Source organism: Hipposideros armiger, unplaced genomic scaffold (genome assembly GCF_001890085.2).
Source record: "Hipposideros armiger isolate ML-2016 unplaced genomic scaffold, ASM189008v1 scaffold_621, whole genome shotgun sequence".
NCBI classification, from domain to species: Eukaryota; Metazoa; Chordata; class Mammalia; order Chiroptera; family Hipposideridae; genus Hipposideros; species Hipposideros armiger.
The window spans coordinates 608,043-626,926 of record NW_017731971.1 but is presented as its reverse complement, the minus strand read 5'-3'; the positions used below and the strand labels follow the sequence as shown (position 1 = coordinate 626,926).

The 18,884-nt window shown below is 56.6% G+C and overlaps 1 protein-coding gene across 8 annotated transcripts; it reads right to left on the bottom strand.

The window, feature by feature from the left end:
- Positions 1 to 4,538: 4,538 nt before the first annotated feature.
- ADAMTSL4 (ADAMTS like 4) lies at positions 4,539 to 18,870 on the bottom strand. Of its 8 annotated transcripts, none has more exons than XR_002122024.1 (19): positions 18,776 to 18,870; positions 16,274 to 16,381; positions 15,998 to 16,055; positions 15,332 to 15,687; positions 14,462 to 15,149; positions 14,121 to 14,223; positions 13,235 to 13,371; positions 12,661 to 12,865; positions 12,284 to 12,456; positions 12,052 to 12,163; positions 11,762 to 11,947; positions 11,455 to 11,584; positions 10,913 to 11,117; positions 10,433 to 10,609; positions 9,935 to 10,141; positions 9,646 to 9,825; positions 9,218 to 9,362; positions 6,156 to 9,072; positions 4,539 to 5,598 (listed from the first exon to the last, which is right to left on the bottom strand). XR_002122024.1 is itself a non-coding variant. In XM_019625306.1 (19 exons), exons 3-19 carry the CDS (start codon positions 16,291 to 16,293, stop codon positions 8,936 to 8,938), a joined length of 3,219 nt encoding a protein of 1,072 aa, XP_019480851.1. In that variant the 5' UTR covers positions 16,294 to 16,381; positions 18,384 to 18,491; positions 18,776 to 18,870; the 3' UTR covers positions 4,539 to 8,935. The 8 variants fall into 8 exon arrangements, 4 of the variants coding, with proteins under 4 accessions (XP_019480851.1, XP_019480848.1, XP_019480847.1 ...); XR_002122025.1 differs by having other exon boundaries at positions 6,293 to 9,072; XR_002122026.1 differs by having other exon boundaries at positions 6,904 to 9,072.
- Positions 18,871 to 18,884: the final 14 nt, after the last annotated feature.

Here is an 18,884-nt window from a genome sequence, read left to right as displayed (position 1 = left end):
GTGTACAACTGGTGTGTAGCGCAGCTCCAGCCAGACTCCCAGAGTACCGGCCATTAATTCCTGGGGTTGGAAATGATCAGCCGGGTCTGGTCATTGATCCCAGTTCGTTCTGCCTCCGCTTCTTCAAGGACAGCGGAACTTCGTCTCCTGGAAACCACCCCTACACACACACACACCCACGCCGTTCCAAGGCTTCTCAGTTTCAAGATTGGAAAACTTGGTCTCTCTTCTTTTGTTTTAAGGTTGATACATGTTATGTCAGTTATGTGAAGCATGTGGAAAGATGGGGGTTGGGAACCTGCCTCCAGGCAGCCGGAACAGACCTCTCAAGAATTCAGTGTTCTTGACTAATGATTTTTGTGGGGTTAAAAAAAAGAATACAAGCGGCAGGCTTTTGTTCCCCTGCTTTCTCTTACAGTTCCTAATACATATTTGGTTGTCGGAAAAGTCATGACGTATTTTTTCTCTGTTGTTCGTTGCAAAAATGCGTCATGACTTTTCCAACAACCTAGTAGTTCCTGTTGGGAAGTGTGTTAGGGCCAGGAATATTCTGGAGTTTTACCCCTTCCAAGTATCCATTTCCATGCTTGGTTTCTGCCTTTGGTTTCTTATCACTCCCTTTGCCTGCTCTCATCTCCTGCTCAGGGATTCCCTTAGTTTATTAAGAATTTTCCAACACGGCGGTGCACTGGGACTCGGAGTGAGAGCTCTCAGCAGCCAGGTGTTTGCAGTCTTCATTGCGTGGCAGTGGCTGACTTGTACCATGCACTGTTGGGTGCTGGAATTACAGAGAGAATTCTTCCCCTCAAAAAACTCGGTCAAAAAAGAATAGGGATCAGCTGTTACGAAACATGACAACTAAGTGCAGGGTGCTCTTTCATTGGGTCCTGGATGATAAAAAAGCTATAGAGGACATGGAGTCAATGGGGGAAATCTTATCATTAGCACTGGATCAATGTTCAATTTCCGGAGGGTGTTGATTTTACTGTCAGGTGAGAGAACGTTCTTGTTCTTGGGAGTTACATCCTGAAGGGTTTATGCATAGTGAACCTTTAGAATGCAATTGTGGCAAAATGTTAAGGCTTGCGGTCTAGGCGTGATAACCACGGACAAAGACAATTAGGATATAGTGCACAGAGCCCCATAGTAAAGGGGCGGGGCAAGCAGAGCGACAACTTCTGGAAGCCCAAGGTGGTCCAGAAGGCTTCAAAAGAAACATCTGAGATTGGATCTTAAAGAATGAGCACAAACCACACGAACGGAAAGCGCCGAGTTGGGAAAGAGCCTCTGCGGGGGAGGGGAAGGTTTGCAGATCACTTTTGTCTATCATTTCATCTGTCTTCCCTGCCTTCTTCCCCTGCACCGCACGCGGCCAGTGCAGAGAACATCTCTTCAGTTTCTGCCATTGGGGGCCTTCCATAAAAATAACTGGAAAACGCTGGTAGGAAAAAAAAAGATCTCTTGGGTCTTAGAGGTCTGGCAGGTGTAAATCACACAGCCGGGTGCACTGCATTTCTTGAAGAAGTAGAGAAGACAGACTTCATTGAGCGTTTCCTCTATATCATGTTAAAATGGTGACCCTGAACACAGGATAACAGTGGATAACAGTCACTGCTGGATCCTGAGTACAGGAGCTGGCACTGGCAGACCTGCTTTGAGTCAAGTCGTCTTCAGAGCATCACGTAGCATAGGCTAGTCACACGTCCCACCTGTTGGGATGCTCTGACCGCACCCAGGTTCTCATTACCAGGGCAAGGAAACAAAGTGTTGGAGGCCTGAGAGCAGCCCCTTCCCACCCCAGTGATTTAGCTGGACCCTCAGATACTGAATGGTGGCTTCGCTCTCCCTAATCCTGTTCCCGTGGGAGACTCTCTTACAGCTATTCCCATCCTGGTTCAAAAAACCAGTTTGCTCCGACTGCCCAGACTTCCCCACAGGCCGCATTCTTGCCCATGAGCTCATTGTTTTGGCTTCTCTGCCTGTATAAACCCACAGCCAGTGCCAGAGGTCTCAGCTCCAGCCCCTAACTAGCTGGGGCTGCATTCCATTCAGAATTTCACCACCCCCACTGGGTTTTCTTCCCGCCCTCGTGGTCACGTGTATGTTTATTCAAGCTAGCCTGGGACAAGGTGTGCTGGGAAAGGGAGCCAAGGACGCAGACAAGGAAAAGAATGTTTAACTGTTGGGTTTCATCCTGGATTAAATGACTTTTCCATTTTATTGGGATTAAGAAACCTTTCAATTCTGTGCCCCTTAAAAAAAAAAGAAGTTAATGTTCTTGTCTCACAGAAGGAGCTGGTTTTGAAAACATTGCTACACATTTCATAGCTCCTCTACCAGGCTTGTATGACTCTCCGGTGTTCAGATTTGGGGGTGGGTGGGGATTTCCCCATCGCTTTTATAATGCATTTTATTCCTAATTTCTGTGCTCAGATCTCTCTCGCCTTCCATCCTCAGCTCACACCTCTATTCCTGAGATTGCCTGCAGCCTCTGAGCCTCAAACCTTGGTGGCAATTGGGGCGGGTGGGGGGAGGGAGACAGCTGGGCTCCTCCTACAAGGAGCAGCTGTTAGGTTTCACTGCTTGTTCCTGAAATTTCCTGGGAGGAGAGCTTGTTTATTTCCTTAGATCCTGAAAGCCCAGATCTAAGGCCAGGTGGGGCCCACATCTACTGAGGGGAAAGGCATTTCTCTTTTAAGTTTTGGATTAATACTGTATGCTTAAGCAGCTCTTTTCCACTAACCCTCTCCTGTGCATCACTTGAAAAAACAAAACTAGATTGAGGCTGTGGGAGGTGACCTTTTTTCATTTCTCAGAAATCCCTCATGAGGCCAGTAGAGAAACAGAAAGAGGGGAAGAAGTTGGTGTTGAAATGAGGTCTCTGTGGGTTTTTTTTTTTCTTTCTATCTTGTCTCCTTTGCTGTTACTCTTTTTTTTAAGATTTTTATTGGGGAATTGAGGGATGGGAACAGACAAGTTGCTGTCCTTTTGTTCTTCACTCTAGTTGTAGAGGACGTCGCTTCACTGGTCCAAGTTGGCACCATTATTGCGCTCTTCCCAGGCAAGGCAGATCAGTCGCCGGCTTCTGGACAGCCGCTCACTGCGGCTGCTGGCCGCTCACGCTGGCTGCTGGCTACACACAGTAGCCCATGGTAGCCCACTGCAGCAGGGGCTGCAGCCTACGCCGTCGCCGGCGACTCACCGCAGCCCAGCTCCAGGTTGAGCTGTTTGTTCAGCATCTTAGCTGTAGAGGGCAGTGTCACTGGCCCTCATATGTGGGATCCGAACCGGGACCATCTGGCGTCCCAAGACAGCTCTTAACCAACGCGCCACTCAGCCAGCCCTCGGTTTGTGTTTTGAAATGAGGTGTCTTTTCAGCTTTAAGGAACCACACTACAGAGAAGTCTGGGGAGGTGGGGGGAGTGGGGGTGGCCGGTTACCTGCTTCCTTGCCCCTTCCCCCCACTTTCAACTTTGGGTCAGGTCTGAACCAGGATAGACACCTGTACCTTTCTTGACCCATCCCAAGCCAGGAAGGCTACATCCATGCAGGTGAATGAAAGAAAAACAAGGAGTAAAAATTCAGAAGCATCGATTTTAGACTCTTTTTAAAAGAAACACAGCTGCACTGCTTTTAAGTACAGAACATATTAACCCAACGCAGGACTCTGACAAACTGTTCTAGGACAAAAAGCTGTGACTCAATTAGCAATACACAGGCGTCTGTTTGCATGACAGTGTACCTTAAACAAAGAATAAGTGTATTTACTTTTGTGACTTACTTGGACCCAAATACTCAATACACATGAAAGGATTTGTAATTCCTTGCAACTTGGGGTTGAAAAAGAAAATGGAGCCAGGATTCTCCTAAAATACTGAAAAGTCATGAAAGACATTTGAAAACAACAGTGCACACCATTGAAGCTCTGGGTCACTGGCCCGTTTGACAGCATTTTGATAAAGGGTGGCCTATGGGAGTGAAACTGAAGAAATCAACAAACTCAGGAAGAGTTTTTTTTTACCTCCCCCCCATCCATCTAAAGAGATTCAGATAGAAAAGCCTGCATCAGGAAGCATCATCACCTTAGCACTTGTGAGTTAAGTGTGGCAAGCTGGGGAATCCAAGCAAAACTCTGTTTGCTAGGTTCCTCTGTGTGTCCCATTGTGTCTTGGTGGCCCTGCAAAGTATTTGTTGACCAAATGTTTGCTCTCTCTCATCTACCTGTGAGTTGCCTAGGTGGGAGCTGGGAAGTGATTTTCCACCCACTTTTCTAAATCCTTCCAGCTAGGTTAACAGAGACAGCAGATTAACAGGAGAAAAGTCCAGAATTTATTACGGAAGGGCTTTTAGGCAGGGGGAAAGTCAAAGGGTTTTGGGGAGTCTTGTTTCTTAAAAACCAGCTTAAAATCAATATCCCAAAAGGCATATCTTGGGGTGCCAAAACTTTGGTCCCCCTCACCTACCTCCCCCTCCTTAGTAAAAAATGACAGCTATATCTCCTTTTGCCTCACTTTGAATTTCTGCCTTTGGAGTTTTTGTGCTTGTGTGAATTCCCCTTGCACACGCATTAAAATTTTTTTCCTGTTAATCTGCAGTATGCTATTTGAATTACTCACTCGGTGGTCCTTTCGAGAAAAAGGTTGCTCACTCCTGTACTAGAGCTAAAAAAGGAGCCTCACTATATGATGAAAGACGCAGGCAACCAAGAAACAGTAGTGGGGGGGGGGCGGGGGGAAAGCTGAAAGAAAGAAGGGGTACTCTGCCTCCCCCACCCTGCCTTTTAGCCTAGGGATCCCGGGGTCACAGCCTGTTCCTTTTTATGAGTAACCCCACACTCTCCCCCAGTTTCTTTTCCTCCTCAAAGTTCTGTAGAGCGGTCTCATCAAGAGAGCCGGGTAAGGCTCAGAAGAGCACAACACACACACACTCTAACCCAGACCTGGGACCTTCCTAATATGGAACCCATCCCCCATCCTCCTGTAAGTACCGAGGTTCTTTCTAAGGCCAAACCTAGTCTTAGTCTTCTGGTGCTCATCTAGAGGGTGCTCTGGTCTGACTGGTTCCTGGCCATCCCGGCCCTTCCCTAGGGGCTGACTGGCTCCCTGGGGTCTGACAGCCATGCCTCACGCACTCCTTCTTTGGACCAGTCTTGCACATCCCTCCCTCAAATCCTTTCTACCTTCAGACCTCAGCCCTGAAACACCCTCCTCTGGAGTTTTCCCTGGCCTCCCAGGTCAAGGGGCCCAAAGTCAGATTCATGATTTGTGCTGTCTAGTTTGAGGTTAACACAAATATCACTCTTGTTGACAAACTTAAACTTAGGTACTTTCCTGAGGCTTTCTACTTCCTGTACAAGGTGCCTTCCCCCCATTTACATTTGACACCTCTTCATCACCTGCCTGTGACAAATAAGCCCCCTGGGCTCTAACTTCGGCTTTGGCGTGTGGGTAGGAGAGAGGGTGGGGACCCCTACCCCCACTACACACAGCCCCAAACTACACTGGCATGATTCTCCATGGTTCACGGAGAGGAACGGGTCTCGCTGATTCAGTTTACTTCGGTGGGGAGGCCGTTAAAACAAAGTCTCCATCTGTAAAACTGGGGAGAAGGGAAAAGCAAGAAATGAAAGGGGATCTGGTTGGAGAGAATGCAGGGGTGCTCCTGCTGGCACTTGGTTCTCACTCCACCCTGTGCCCCCTCCTCGCCCTCCCTCCCTCATGGTCTGCCTAGGTCCTCCAAGCATAGCTCTCCTCCAAAGAGCTCTTGACAGAGGTGCTTAAGGTTGAGACACTCAAGCCCTGGGCCAGCAACCGAGTTCCGGGGCTCTGCCCCACTCCTAGTCACCAGAAGGGCTGAATCTGGACAATGCTGGCGACAGTGACAGTGACCGTCTCCACAGACCCAGCCCTGCAGCTGTGAGCACCTGCTCACAGGGAGGCCCAGGGAGGGTGGGGAAGTCTAGGAGCTAAATTTAGTCTGAAGGCTGCAGCTTAATTGGTCGAGTAATTATCCTGGAGAAGCTGGGAGGGGGAGGGGGAAGAATTCTGACCCAGCTGAACTAAGACCTCACAAGTTCACCCCTAAGTTCACTGCCAGATCCACAGGCCCCTGGCGAACACCCGGAAATGAGGAGGAGCCCTGAGCAATTTGCTGACCTGCACGCTTCATGGGCAGATAGAGATTGCTCCTCTCACCGCCTCACCCCCACCTCAGTTCTCAGGGGTGCACTTCCTCAGTCCTTCCTGAAAAAAGGCTTCTCAGGGCACCAGACCTCAGGACCCCTCCACCATACCTCTCCGGCCTTGACTTGCAGCTTCCTCCCAAGTCCCTCCAGAGGGCTTCAGAGGTCAACAACGAGGTGTTTGGCCACACTTCCCCACTCTAAGGGGCCAGGAAAAGGGGTTGCTTGGGGTCGGGTTCCCCTTCTAGAAAATTTACACACTGACCCCATACTGACCTCTGTGACCAGAGGAAAGAATCCTTAGGGGCTGCACTAATCCTAACTTGAAAATGAGAGGGGGGGAGGGGGCCAACCCCCAGATGAAAGCCCACATCCTGAGAAGTCAGGGACTGGAGGCCCCGAGGGAGCTCAGTGGCTATCAGAAAGACTGCCGCAGCTGGGGGAGCCCTAAGAGGGGCTGTGATTGGTCCTCAGGCTCAAACTCTAAACCTGCCCAGCAACAGCCTTGAGAGGCCCGAAGAGGGAGGGGAAGCTTTGGGGAAGTCAGCTGAGCTGGGCACCGCCCAACTCAGAAGCTTCCAGGAATCGCTGGGAGGGCCCCCGCTATTTACCACCACCCCTCCCTCGTCTAAGGACTTGGCCTTCAGCCCTCAGTATCTGTTGGGCTGGCTCAGGTCTCTCTTCCCTGGTCCCCCACATCTTTGACCCCCTTATATGCTCACCAGACAGGGGAACGCGTCTCTTGAGTGTTCCTGTTTAGGCTGAGCAGAGGTACTGAGGCAGACTGGGGTTTTCTTGCCCCCTTACCTCACTCCCTCCTTGCCCTGGGCTAAAGTCAGTTTCATTTTTCATTCTTTCCATTGCCTTTTGCCTCCTTCCTCACCCACTCTCAAGGTGTAGTCCAAGGTCTTCCTTCTCGGCCACTTCCTGCCCAGGGAGAGCCTGAGTCCCAAGGCCACAGTATGACCCGAGGGAGCTGCCAGAGTATGCCAGTCCTAGTCCTTCACAGGGACGGGGTGTGCTCAGGAAACGGCAGTCACGGAGTCCAACTGTTTCTGCAGGCCTTTATTAATGGTCTTCCTGGGCCAGACGTGTGGAGGTGCAGAGAGGGCGGGGGTGGGGACGCTTCCAATGGGGACAGGAGTCTGATTCTGTTGCTCGGACCCTAGCCTAGGCACAGGGACCCCTGAGAAGTCTAGCGTCCAGAGGTGGGGTCTGGACTGGCCCTCAAAGTGGTCAGGGTCAGGGAGAGGCTGTTAGGAGACGAGGTTGCCCACTCTTGCACCACCTCCAGCAAGCTATTTACCTTGAGAGACGAAATGGGTGAGGGAGGCGGGAGGGCGGAGCCGAGGGTGAGACGTCTCTGAAGAATGCTTTGGCAGGACATCCAGTACTGCCTTGACTCCGCCCAAGTCTCCTAGAGCCAGTCCAGGCTTCTCCTCCAGCCGGTTCTGCTGTGGGGAGGGGCGGAAACCACTTCCCTTCCCACCCACCCTCTGAGAAGCCGTAACCCAACAGCTTAGTAGGGAAATGGGTAATAGCAGAAAGAATGGGGGAGGCAGGAAGGCAGGGCCAAAGAAAGGGAGCAGGAAAAAAGACCCCTGAAAAGCCAGCTGCCATTCAGCTCGGCCCCAAGCTGTAAGAAGTGCTGTTAGATTCCAAGAGACTTGACAGAAAGACGCAGCCTACCCAGAAACCCACCATAGATAGAACCAGGAAGTTTTCCCTCCGCTCTAGACCCAAGCTCCCAACTCCATACCTAAACTGCAAGAAGTGGTGACCTCTAGTGGTCAATACCCAACCTGCAGGCCGTACAGCGGCCAGATCCTCTCCCTTCCATGTCGGCTGATTGGGGCTCACTTACTAGGCTTTCTCCGCCCCGACTCGACTCGCTCGGCCTGGGTCTTGAGTGGTGCTCCCCTTCCCACCCTTCATTCTGACCACACACTGCTTGCTTAGGCGGCCCGTATGGCTGGGTTCTCACGAGGACAACAAAGAGCCTGTTTCTCATTTGTCATAATCATCTTTAATAAAAAATAAATTAGTTCTGGGGTGGGAACCATTTCAGGAGGTGGGGAGCAGGAGCAGGGGCTAGGTTGCCTTGTTCTAACCTTTCTCTCTCCATATTCTGTCCAGCTGGTCCTTATTCTGGGGAGGTCGTCTCTCTCCCTGGGGTAAGGCAGGGCTGGCAATGGCCGACCTCCAGCCTTAGCTAGGTAATTATGAGAGGTAGGGATAGAGAGACTGTAAGGGGAAGGAGGGATCTGAGGACAAAAGGGTGGTTTCGAAGATGTGAGGCCTGATCACAGAAATGAGGTTTTTAGGACACAAAGTTGATATTGATGGGGGGGGGCGGGGGGCGGTCACTAAGCAGCTCAGGTTACTAAGGAGCTGCAAACTTGCTTTCCTCTCAGCCTAGAAAAGTCTCAGAAACAGGCATCGTCCCCTCCCCCTTCCTCCTCAGTCTGATTTCTTTGTGAGACGTGGCACACACATCCATGCAGGCTCGGGTACACATTAGGGGCACATGTGCACACACACCATCACACCGCCACACACCATCACACCACCACACAGACCCACCCACACGTCTTGATAGTCACTGTCAGTCATTTTGCCACCGTCAACCACCCTGGGGGACACCCCTGGTGAGACGAGGACAGGTTAGAGAGCCAGAGGGTACAGAGAGGGAAGATTGATGGGTGACTTATGGTGGCACGAGAAACCACGAGGAGAGGGTCACCTGGACCCATTTCAGGCGGGCTTCGCGGGGGACCGCTCCAGGGCGTGGGCGCAAGAGCGGCAACAGGTGGCTGTGTAGTAGGGATAGACGCAGAGCCGGGCTTGTACCACCAGGGGGCAATGTGGAGAGCTGTCCTTGCATTGATCATCTGGAGACAGAGGCCGGTGGGCACGAGGGTCACCAAGATTTATCCTCCGGAGGAGTGCTGCCCACCCGCGCTGGTCCTTTCTCATCTCCACCCACACTTCAGCTAAGTCCCCTCTACCGGGAATTGTGGAGAGGAGGCTCTTTACCAGGACGCTGGCTGCAGGGTTGGCTGTTACAGGGTCGTTTCCTGGAGGGCCGCAGGTGAAGGGGGCATCGGACACTGAGGGTCTGGTTGGCGGTCAGGCACTGGACTTCCCTTGTCTGCACGCCGCCCTGGCAGGAGCGAGAACACTGGGGAGACCCCCGCTATCAAATCAGACCTTTGCTGTCTGTGCCCCAGGCGCCTCCTGAACCCCAGGTGCCTCCTCCTCTGAAAGGGGTGTGTGAGGGGGACCGTCCTGGAGCATTATGACATCCCACGTGGAGAGGGCCCACCTGCCCTCCAGGTATAGGAAGTGGGCCAATGTTAAACTGCAGCTGGCCTTGTCCTGGGGCACCGAGGGGGATACAGTGACAGGAGCCTGCCCCTCCCTGGAGTCCATGCTCCAGCAGGGCCAGGGAGCCAGGCACTCACCGGACTCCAGGGCGTAGAAAACCATCGGTCCTGGCAGTCCTGCCCCTGACAGGGCTGCAGGGCAGGCGGCCTGGGCAGGTGGGAACAGTTGCTAGGAGAAGTCACGTTGAACTCAGTCCCCAGTTTGGACACACAGATGATGTCTCTCCGCTGTGTGCCAGGGCCGCAGTCTGAGGAGCACTGATGGAGAGGAAGCGTGGGTGCACGAGGGGAAGAGGGAGCAGGGATCGCTCCCACCTGCCCACAGGGCCTCCGCTGGCAGGCACCCCCTCCCAAGCTCGCCGCTCACCTCGGCCCAGGGCCCCGTGTACCAGCACCATGTCATCTCACAGGGCCCCAAGCTGCAGGCGCGCATGTCGGAGGGGCGGCTTCCTGGGGCACAGCTCTGCTCACTGGTTCCTACTGCTGCTTCCTCCCGGCCCGCCCCATGGACCGCTCCACTCCCCAGGCAGACCACGGAACGTCGCTGGATTCCCGTCCCACACTCAGCTGAACACTGTTGGGAAGCAGAGCAGAGGGGGCGCTGTGTGAAGGGAGGCTGCTGGTGACAAACAGGCGACCAGTTGGGGGCTGAAGACTGACTGTCCTGGGAGTTAGGGAATGTCCCAGGAGTACCAGCCAGATAAAGGGAACCTTTGTGGGGGTCCAGGACCCTAGCAGTTTTTCTCACTTATCTCCACGTTTCCAGCCTCGGCAGCGTCTAGCACATGGTAGGTGCTTGCTCAGGGAATGTTTATTGAACGGTGTTGGAAAGCCTCTGCTAGGGTGTCCAGGGAGTGGGGCTCACCTTGGAGCTCCAGTCGCTGTGGAACCAGGCCGTGGTACAGGGCCCCATGTCACAGGCCTCTCTGCTGGGGGGCCGCGGGGGGCCTGACGCACACTCCCGCTCGCTCACTTCATCTCCGTCGTTTCCCACACAGCGAACGTGCCGAGTCCTCTGGCCGCGCCCACACCGCACAGAACACTGTGGGGTGAGGGGTCCGCGGAGCTGGGCCCAGGCTTCCTCACCTGCCGCCAGCGCTGTGGCTTTTGAAGCAGGGTCTGCCTGTGATCCCTGGCTCAGCGGTTACATGGCTTTGTGGGGTGAGCATGGGACTCTGGGTGGGCCCCAACCCTGGCTCAGTCTCTTATCTGACTTGCAGATTGGGACTCCATATGAGATCTTTCTGCCGATTACACAGAAGTTGGAAAACCACAGCTCCAGCTCCCTGGGGCCCACCTCCCTAGGACCCCTGCTCCGAGAACCGGCCTGTCAGGTCCCACTTACCTGGCTCCAGGGGGAACGAACCTCCCAATGGCCACAGAGGCGCAACTGGCAGGGCTGGGTGATGTTGGGCCGGGGCAAGTGTCCACAGCGCTCCAGAGGCACGGATGAGCCACCCCCCCCAAACTCTTGCCGGCAGCGGAGCTGGCGGTGCTGGGTCCCAGGGCCACAGGAGCGGCTGCAGGACGTCCACTCGCCGGTCTCCCAGCTGCAGGCATGGGCAGGGTGGGGACGAGATAGTGACACAGATGGCAAAAATAGATGTGTGGGCTGCCATGGGCGGACAGAGGACCAGCCTGGGGGCTGGGACCCCTCAGAGGAGAGTGGGCACACTGTGCATCTGGAGCCTGGGCTCCCTGGTGGGGCTCAGGCTGCCGGGGTTTTCTGGCTGTGGAATGTCAACCTTTCTAATCCTCACTCTCTCTCAGCCTGGAGGTCTTGTGTTGAGCGCAACATCCAGGTAAGGTCCTCTGGGCAGCGAGGGTGTTTGCCCAGAGCAATTGTGTGTCCCTGGGACCCTAGCCCTCCCTGTGGGTCATACTCACTATGGGGGACACGGGGGGCCGTGGCAGGCTTCCGGGGAGGCTGGGGGCCTGGCGCCGATGGCACAACTGCGTTCATCCAGTTCCTCTCCTGACTCACGAGAAACGCAGAGGAAGATGGGGTGCCAAACACCTGAAGGGGATGAGAGGGAAGCCAGGGGGGGTGGGATGACTCCGAGTCCAGTGTCAGTGGGGTCCCAGGCACAGGGTCGAGGTGTGGACACATGATCCAGGGCCTGGGATCACAAGTGTCACGTTGGGGATGTGGGCTGAGGGTGCCAGGAATACAGGCTGGTGTATGACGTGTCACCTGTTCCACAGGATGCCGAGCATTCGGAGTGTCCCACTCGCTTCCAGAATCCGGTTGGAGACCCCAGGGGTGTCCTGGGGTGGGGTGGGGCGGGCACCTGGGGGATTCGCACCTGACGCTGGAGGGTGCCCGGAGTCCGGGCGGGGCGAGGCACTGAAGCAGGTGCGGGCTCTATGCTCAAAATCTCTGTGCAGGGGAAGTCGAGTAGACAGGTCAGATGCACCCTGCGGCCTCGGAGTCCCCCTTTCATCCTCACCCCCTCCTTCAAGGTCTCGGGGTCAGAGTCTTACCAGGCTGGAGGTGCGGGATACCGGGCTCTGGGGTCAGGTTCTCCACGTTTGCAGGAGGGGAAGAGATGACATACTGATAAGAAACACCTGGGTTTTCCTCCTGAAAGATCATCTGGGGAGAAAAAGAGGAAGTAACGGATGTTTGGGGTGGCAAGAGGCATCCCCCCTCTTTGCCCTCAGAGGGAAGGGCCCCCCTCCCCGGCAGCCCCACTTCTCCAGGCCCCTAGCTCACATAGACATCCACCGGCTGGGTCGTGGGGCCCTCGGCTGACAGACTCTCCCCCGTGCCCTCCTCTCGGGGAGGGCGGTTGTACCGGAAGACAGTCCCCCCGGCCGGGTAGGACCCAGGCGGATCCACAGCCCAGTTTCCATTGATGATGGACCGACCCCCAGGGCCTCGAAGTGCTGGAGGGGAGAGATCAGGGCAGGCAGGTGAGTCACCGTCCTTAGGGGCTCAGAGCCCCAGGTACCCCACGCTCCCTCGCTTCCACCTTCCCTCCTCTGGGCTTGTTTGCTGTGCTGCATGGAGGTGTGGAGGGCAGAACCAAGAGACCAGGAATGGAGCGGAGCCCCGAGACTGGAGGAACCCAGGGAGCTTGGGGAGCTCACCAAGGTAGTTGGAGCTGGGCCGGAGCTGGGCGATCTGGAGCCGGGAGGCTCCTGCGGGAATCCACAGAATCTTCTGATAGCCCAGGGGGCCCCCGCGGTCGGTGAGGTTCCCCGAGACGAGGCGGCAGGTAGAACCATCACCCCCACAGACTCCACAGCCATCTGGACGCCTGCCAGAGCCAAGAATCCCATCACAGCCAGGGCTCTGGGGAAAAAGAGGGGTGAGGCAGGGGCTGCTCGAAGCCAGACACCACCTCACACACACCCCAGCCCGGTCCTCTTGGGACCCTTCAGCTCATGGGGTGTCTTGATTTTGCACCACAAGTGAGAATGTGTTTCTCTGTCAGCCCCACCCCCACCCCCAGCCGGCCTCAGGGAAGCCTGGATATGCCTTCTTGCAGTTCACCTCTGGCCCTGCCTCAGCTCAGCTTGGCAGGTGAGAATGTCCCTCTTTGCGATCTCATTCTGGTGTTTTGTTGTAATGATGGACGAGTAGGCCGTGTGTGTGTGTGTGTGTGTGTGTGTGTGTGTGTGTGTGTGTGTGCGTGCGCGCGCGCGCCCCATCCTCCCTCACCAGGCAGCGTCCAGCCACACAGATGTCTAGGGCTCCCGGCTGACACAGAGTCCCATCCTGGACCTTTTCAGTGTGACGGACATAGAACCGGAAGCCACGGGGACGACAATTCAGTTCACAGCGTTGGGAGCCCTGAACTAAGAGACAGGGTAGGAGAGTGGTTAGCTCAGGGAGAGAGGTAACCTCCCTGGTGGGAGGTGAACTGGGAAAGGCCCCAGGACCCTGGCAGGAGCTTGGCCTGTGTGAGCTATGCGGCGTCTTGAGGGTTGCCTCGGCCACTGTGGATGAAGGGAACAAGACAATTCTGTACTGTCAGAGGGGGGTTTGAGGGTCACACAGGAGTTGGGTCAGGTCAGTTGAGGTCGCTGAGACCAGGGTTGTGAACTCTTGACAGAGAAGATGCCAGAAACCTTTGATTATGTGAGTTCAGAGCTCATGAATGGCCGTCTTGGTGGCACGTTGACAGAGGCCGAAAATCAAGTGGGTGGTAACTTGGGAGCCACCCAGGACCCATGGCGCACTCCCCCCACCCCCGCTGTCACCACTGGGCAGGATCTCTCCACTGTGCCCCTCTCATGCCATGTCTACTCCACATCCGGGACGGGCCTCTTCCCAGAGGAAGCCAGCCAAGGGCACGTCTGGACACACCCTCCCCCAGCCCGACCCCTCTGCTGACCATCCACGACCATCTGACCCTGTCTGAACCCCCCTGCCCTTCCTGGGCCTGTGCTGTCTCTTCACTCCAGCCCTGGAGAAAAAGAAAGGAATCCGACACAGAGGAGAAACACAAGGGCCTACAGAGGAGAAACAGAGGGGTTGCTGTCTCCCACCCCATCATCCCCCGGTCTTAAGCCTCCCTGTCCAGGGGGTTGGCTAGAAACCTCACCTTCTGTGAAGGGTTCCCACTGGTACAACTGGCCCATGAACTCCTGGGGGTCAAAGGCTGCACACTGCAGGGCCCGGGGGTCTGGCTGCTCAGGGGGGCAGGGCTGAGGTGGGGGGATACAGAGGAGTCAAAGCTGGGGAGGAAAATGGGGGTGTGGGTCAGGGCTGGATTTGGGGAGTAGGGAGAAAGTCAGGTCTCTGGAAGACCGCCAAGGCCCCTACCCTGAAGAGGTCAAATGCCAAGGCCCCTCTCCCTCAGGTGCAGATCTGACAAGCTGAGGACCCAGACTCAGGGTCAGGGAAGCAGAAATGGAAGGGGAAGGGGTCCCAGGAAGAACTCACCGCTTGGCTGCAGGCTCTCAGCTGCTCACTCTCCCCAGAACACTTTGGGACGGGGCTACTGGGAGCAAACAGGCTCCACTGGGAGCTGGAGTGGGGGCCAGCCCTCAGCAGAGGCAACCAGCCATCTGGGTGGCGAGGGGCCGACTCTGAGAGGGACCGGTGAAGGTTCCCCCCAGGCCTCCAGGGCTCCGGGCTCTGCTGGCCTCGGCCCCGGCCCCGAGGGACAGAAAGGAGAGGATTAGGGTGTCTCTCTGCCACCCAGGGACTGGCCCAACCCTGGGAACTTGACATTCTTGGCTTGGGGGACATTCGAAAGGAGCCACTTTCTCCTGGGGAGGGGGTGGGAAAGGGGGGATCTGTGCCAGAGGCCTGGGCTCCGGAGTGGGGCCCTGTGGGGGCAGGCCCGATTCTAAAGGGCACCTCTGTCTGAGCCGCTTCGGGGCCTGGGGTTTCAGCTGGGAGGGACAGAGTGGGGGCAGACAGTTCTGTAGGAAGGAACTGAGTTTGAGGGGTGTGCTTTGCAGAGGATGGCTCTGCTCCTGGAGTCAGGGATGGAAGCGCTGAGCTCCGGGACAGCTCAGATCTGGGCCATCTCCCTGGGTGCCTGCGGTTCCGATGGAGTGGCAAAGCAAAGGGCACTCTTCCATAACCAAACATTCCTGGCTTGATGGGGTCTCGCACCCGGGACCTGAGAAGGTGTTGCAGACATGGGTTCACAGCTCTGGTCGTCTCTGACCCTGCCTCTCCAGTCTACTTCCTAGTACCAGAGATAAGCCTCCCTAAACCGTGTGTCCCGTCTCCCCTTTCATTTCTCCCAAGCCCAGTCCCTTGCTCAAGGCCCGCGCCCTCCCTCAAAGCCCCAGCCCTCACCTCCTGGCTCCTTGGTTCTCCTGGGCCTCCTCCTTCCCTAATGCGGAAGCAGAACCTCGAAGGGGGCCACCTCTTCCCCGGGGCTGTGGCCTGTACAGGGGGAGGGCTTCTCGGGAAGTCTGGGGTCTGGGGCCCTGACCCCGGGGGAGCAGCGTTTCTGGGTGTCTTGGGGGCCGGGGTGGTAGGGGTCGGCCCTGGTGGAGCTGAGCTGTAGGGAGCTGACACGTCCGGGTCCTGCGCTGCACCCCCACCCCACAGGGCTGGGAGCAAGAGGCCCACTGGTCCCAAGGACCCCAGACGCCCTCAGGGCCCTGGCCCTCCTCAGGAGGTGTCTGAAGAGCGTGTCCAGACAACACCTATGTAGACAAAAAGGTCAGACAAAATTAGAATGGTTTTAGAGGGGGCCATACAGAGGCTGTAGTCTAATGTTCGAGGCTCAGGGAGGCTGTTACCAGCTCAGGGGCACGTTCAGTAGCACAGGAGGGACTTGATGTTATCTGGCAAGGAGTTAGGGAGTTGGGGAGAAGGGGGGGCTGGGGACGGCCAAGTGTGAGAGAAAGGGGCTGGGGCTCATCAGAGGCTGTGGAAAATGGAGGCATGGCCTGGAGAAGTGGGATGGGAGGTCAGGGGAGATGACAGGATCACCGCCTCAGGTCCCCGGCTAACCTCCTGATCCAGGCAGAGCGGAGGGAGGGACAGAAGCAGCATCAGACACAACCGGGGCCTGCAAACGAAGGGCAGAGTGGGGACGTCGGCCATCAGCCAGGAGCCGGAGCTGGCGTTACAACACTGCCCCTCACCCCCAGCGGGCTCCCCACATCCTGATGCCAACTTCTCAGGAAGCAGAAGTTACTCATCACTTCCCCCAGCCCCTCCCAGCCATCGCCTCCCCTCGCGTCCAGGGTCAGAGCCGTTCCCTCAACCCTGGCAGCCCACTCTTACCTGTCCACCAACTTCTCCATCGCTCCTCCTTGGTTGCTCCGAGGCAAGGGAGCAGGAGACCAGAAGTCAACACACTACTCCGGCATCTGGACGTGGAGGGGGTGCGCTCTGCAGGGACAGAAGCCTGCTGGTTACCTCTGGTCTCCAGAAAGCTGGGGGTTGGGAGGGGTGGCTCCTCGAAGGACACGGGAGTGAGGATGGAGGGGTGAAGTGAAGCCCGGCTCACCCTTTATGATCCTAAGGGTGAGAGTGACAGGGACGCTGCCCTTGTCCAGCTGCTGAGGCCAGAGGGTGGGGGGTCTCAAGCTCAGTCCCCTCCCCTTGGCCCTGGAGGGACGCGTCAGCGCCTTCCTAACCCAGGTAGGCCAGCTCGGGCACAGGCACCTTGCTTAGGATGGTTTTCATCTGACCCCCACTCCCACCCTCCCAGAGGTCCTGCGAGGAGGAAGAGGGAGGCTCCGGTGAGGATTTGCCCACTGTCCCCCGAGGAGCAGACAAGAACCCCTTGGGCCTTCTGTTGCCTACCTGCCTCTCAGCCTTTTCTCCCCTTAGCTAAGCTCCTCTGGAAAGCTCAGGCATCTGTCTCCCTGCATCACTTTTTAGCCAAGGGATAAACTAAATGGGCTGATGCTTAATCTCTGGAGAAGCGGGTGATTTTCCCACTAGCCATTTAACCTCCCTTTAGGGGCCAGCGTCCAGCCTTGGTTCAACGAGGGCTGCTTTCAGGCGCCACTGTGATGGACCGGGGGTACCTGGGAAGGAGAGATGCAGCTAGAGCTGCCATCGCTCCCCAACCACAAGCCTATCATTCCGAAGAGCCCAGAAGCCCATCCCGAAATCTAGTGTTGATCAGTCAGAAAAGTGGCGCTCGGAGCCCTCCCCTGGTCTCAAAGCCTGACTCTCCCGATGCTTACCCTGACCCCCCAGCCCTTCCTGCTCAATACCAGCCTTTCCCACTCCCACTCTTCATCCCACTCTTAGTTCTGCTTTCCAGGAAAAACAAAATGTTTCTGTTGGATCTGAAAGGCACCCGGGAAAGGAGTCCAGGGAGCCAGTGCCGAGGTGGGCCAGCCCAGGGGCTGGAAAATGACAGAGGAAGCGCAGGAATGTGCTTGGGGAGAGCTACTCTCGGCCCCACTCCCCTCCCTGAGACCCCAGGACTTGGGAATTTCAGGGCAGGATCGCAGTGCAGTGGTTGAACCTGACCCACAGGGTCACCCGAGCTGCTTGGGGTTGGGGAGGGGGTTGCTGATGGCTATGCCTGCCCCTGGCTGAGCTGACCACTGAGGTCAGCAACTCCGCCCTGATGGGAGGGTGAGTAGGGGCTCGAGAGAAGGGCCAACGTTCCACCCAAACCTTCCACTCTCTGCCTGGCTCAATTATTTGAGGTTGAAGGGAAGGAGAGATGGGGTGGTGATCACCGTCTGCCCCTTTTCGGATTCGGGGTCCCCTCTCCACGCCCTCTCTGCTTCCCCAGGTCTGTATCTTGCTGTCTCTTCATGGGTCTACCCAGTACACATAATCCTGTCCTGAGCTGGGCTTGGCTTTGGCAGTTCCCAGGAGAAGTGAGGGGTGGGGGGTGGGGGTGACGTGAGCTCCTGGGGCCCGGGCCAGGCCTGGCTCTCTCTCTGGAAAAGTCCTACCCCAGCCCCCCTGCACAGCTAGGCAGGGGGCAGACACCCCCTCCACGGTGGAAACAGGACACATTTGTGCTTTTCACCCCTTTTCATGTCTCTCATCTGGTGTCTGTCACTGCCCAGGGTGAGGAAAGGAGAGGTCAGAAGTGGTCACCAGTGCCAGGCTGGACACTGGTCTGTACAAACCTGGGCTCCTCCTGGCCACACCTCCACACTGGCCAGTGAAGAGCAAGGAGAAGAGACACGGGCAGGGCTAACCCTTTCACCCCCAGAGGGACCCACCTCTGGGAAATAGATGGCTTTGCTGAGGCGAGGGCTGGAGGACATGTTTCAGTGCTGGCTGGTGGGGAGAGTCCCTATCTTGGGTAGGACTCCTTGATCCTCACTGTGCCCTCCACTCCTGGGTCCTGGAGGACCAGCCCAACAGGTGTCCTTCCTTCTACTCATCAGCTGAGCTGGATCACGGTACCCACCTGTATCCTTCTCAGCGCCCCTGTCCCCCAACTCTTGGAGGGACTGGGGTGGCGGGACACACATCCTCGAGGGGAGGGCAGGAGGCGCCAGGCGCGTGCGGGGAGGTCCTGAGTATGTTTTCCAACTTTACTATGTGACTTGGTAGGAATTTTGGCCGATTCTCCGCCCAGGTAACAGGGACAGTTCCACGGGATCAGAGCCCCCTCCCCAGGAATTCGACCCCAGGGACTAGAAGGTCTTCCGAGGCTATACAAGCTGGGGCCGGGGTCGCGGCTATGGCGCTACCTGGGGCGCAGGGAGCGGGGGCGGCGCGGGCGCGCGGGGCGGGTGGCCTAGCGGGACCCGGGAGGGAGGGCGCCGGGGCCGGGGGGGTCCCAGGGAGGGTCTGTACCTGCTCTGCGCGGCCCCGGCGGCCCGTTAACCCCTCTGCGCCCGGGCGCTCTCTCGAGTCAGCCTGACTCCGCGGCGGCCACTGCGGGCCCCGGAGCCGGGCTCTGGAC

Excerpts from the sequence above, each read along its gene's own strand:
- ADAMTSL4 (XM_019625306.1), bottom strand. The coding sequence starts at position 16,293 with ATGGAGAAGTTGGTGGACAG. Across the intron at positions 11,585-11,761 it reads CTCGGCATCCTGTGGAACAG|GTGTTTGGCACCCCATCTTC; the intron begins GTGACACGTCAT and ends CATCCCCTTCAG. Across the intron at positions 11,118-11,454 it reads GGCCCCCCGTGTCCCCCATA|CTGGGAGACCGGCGAGTGGA; the intron begins GTGAGTATGACC and ends CCATGCCTGCAG.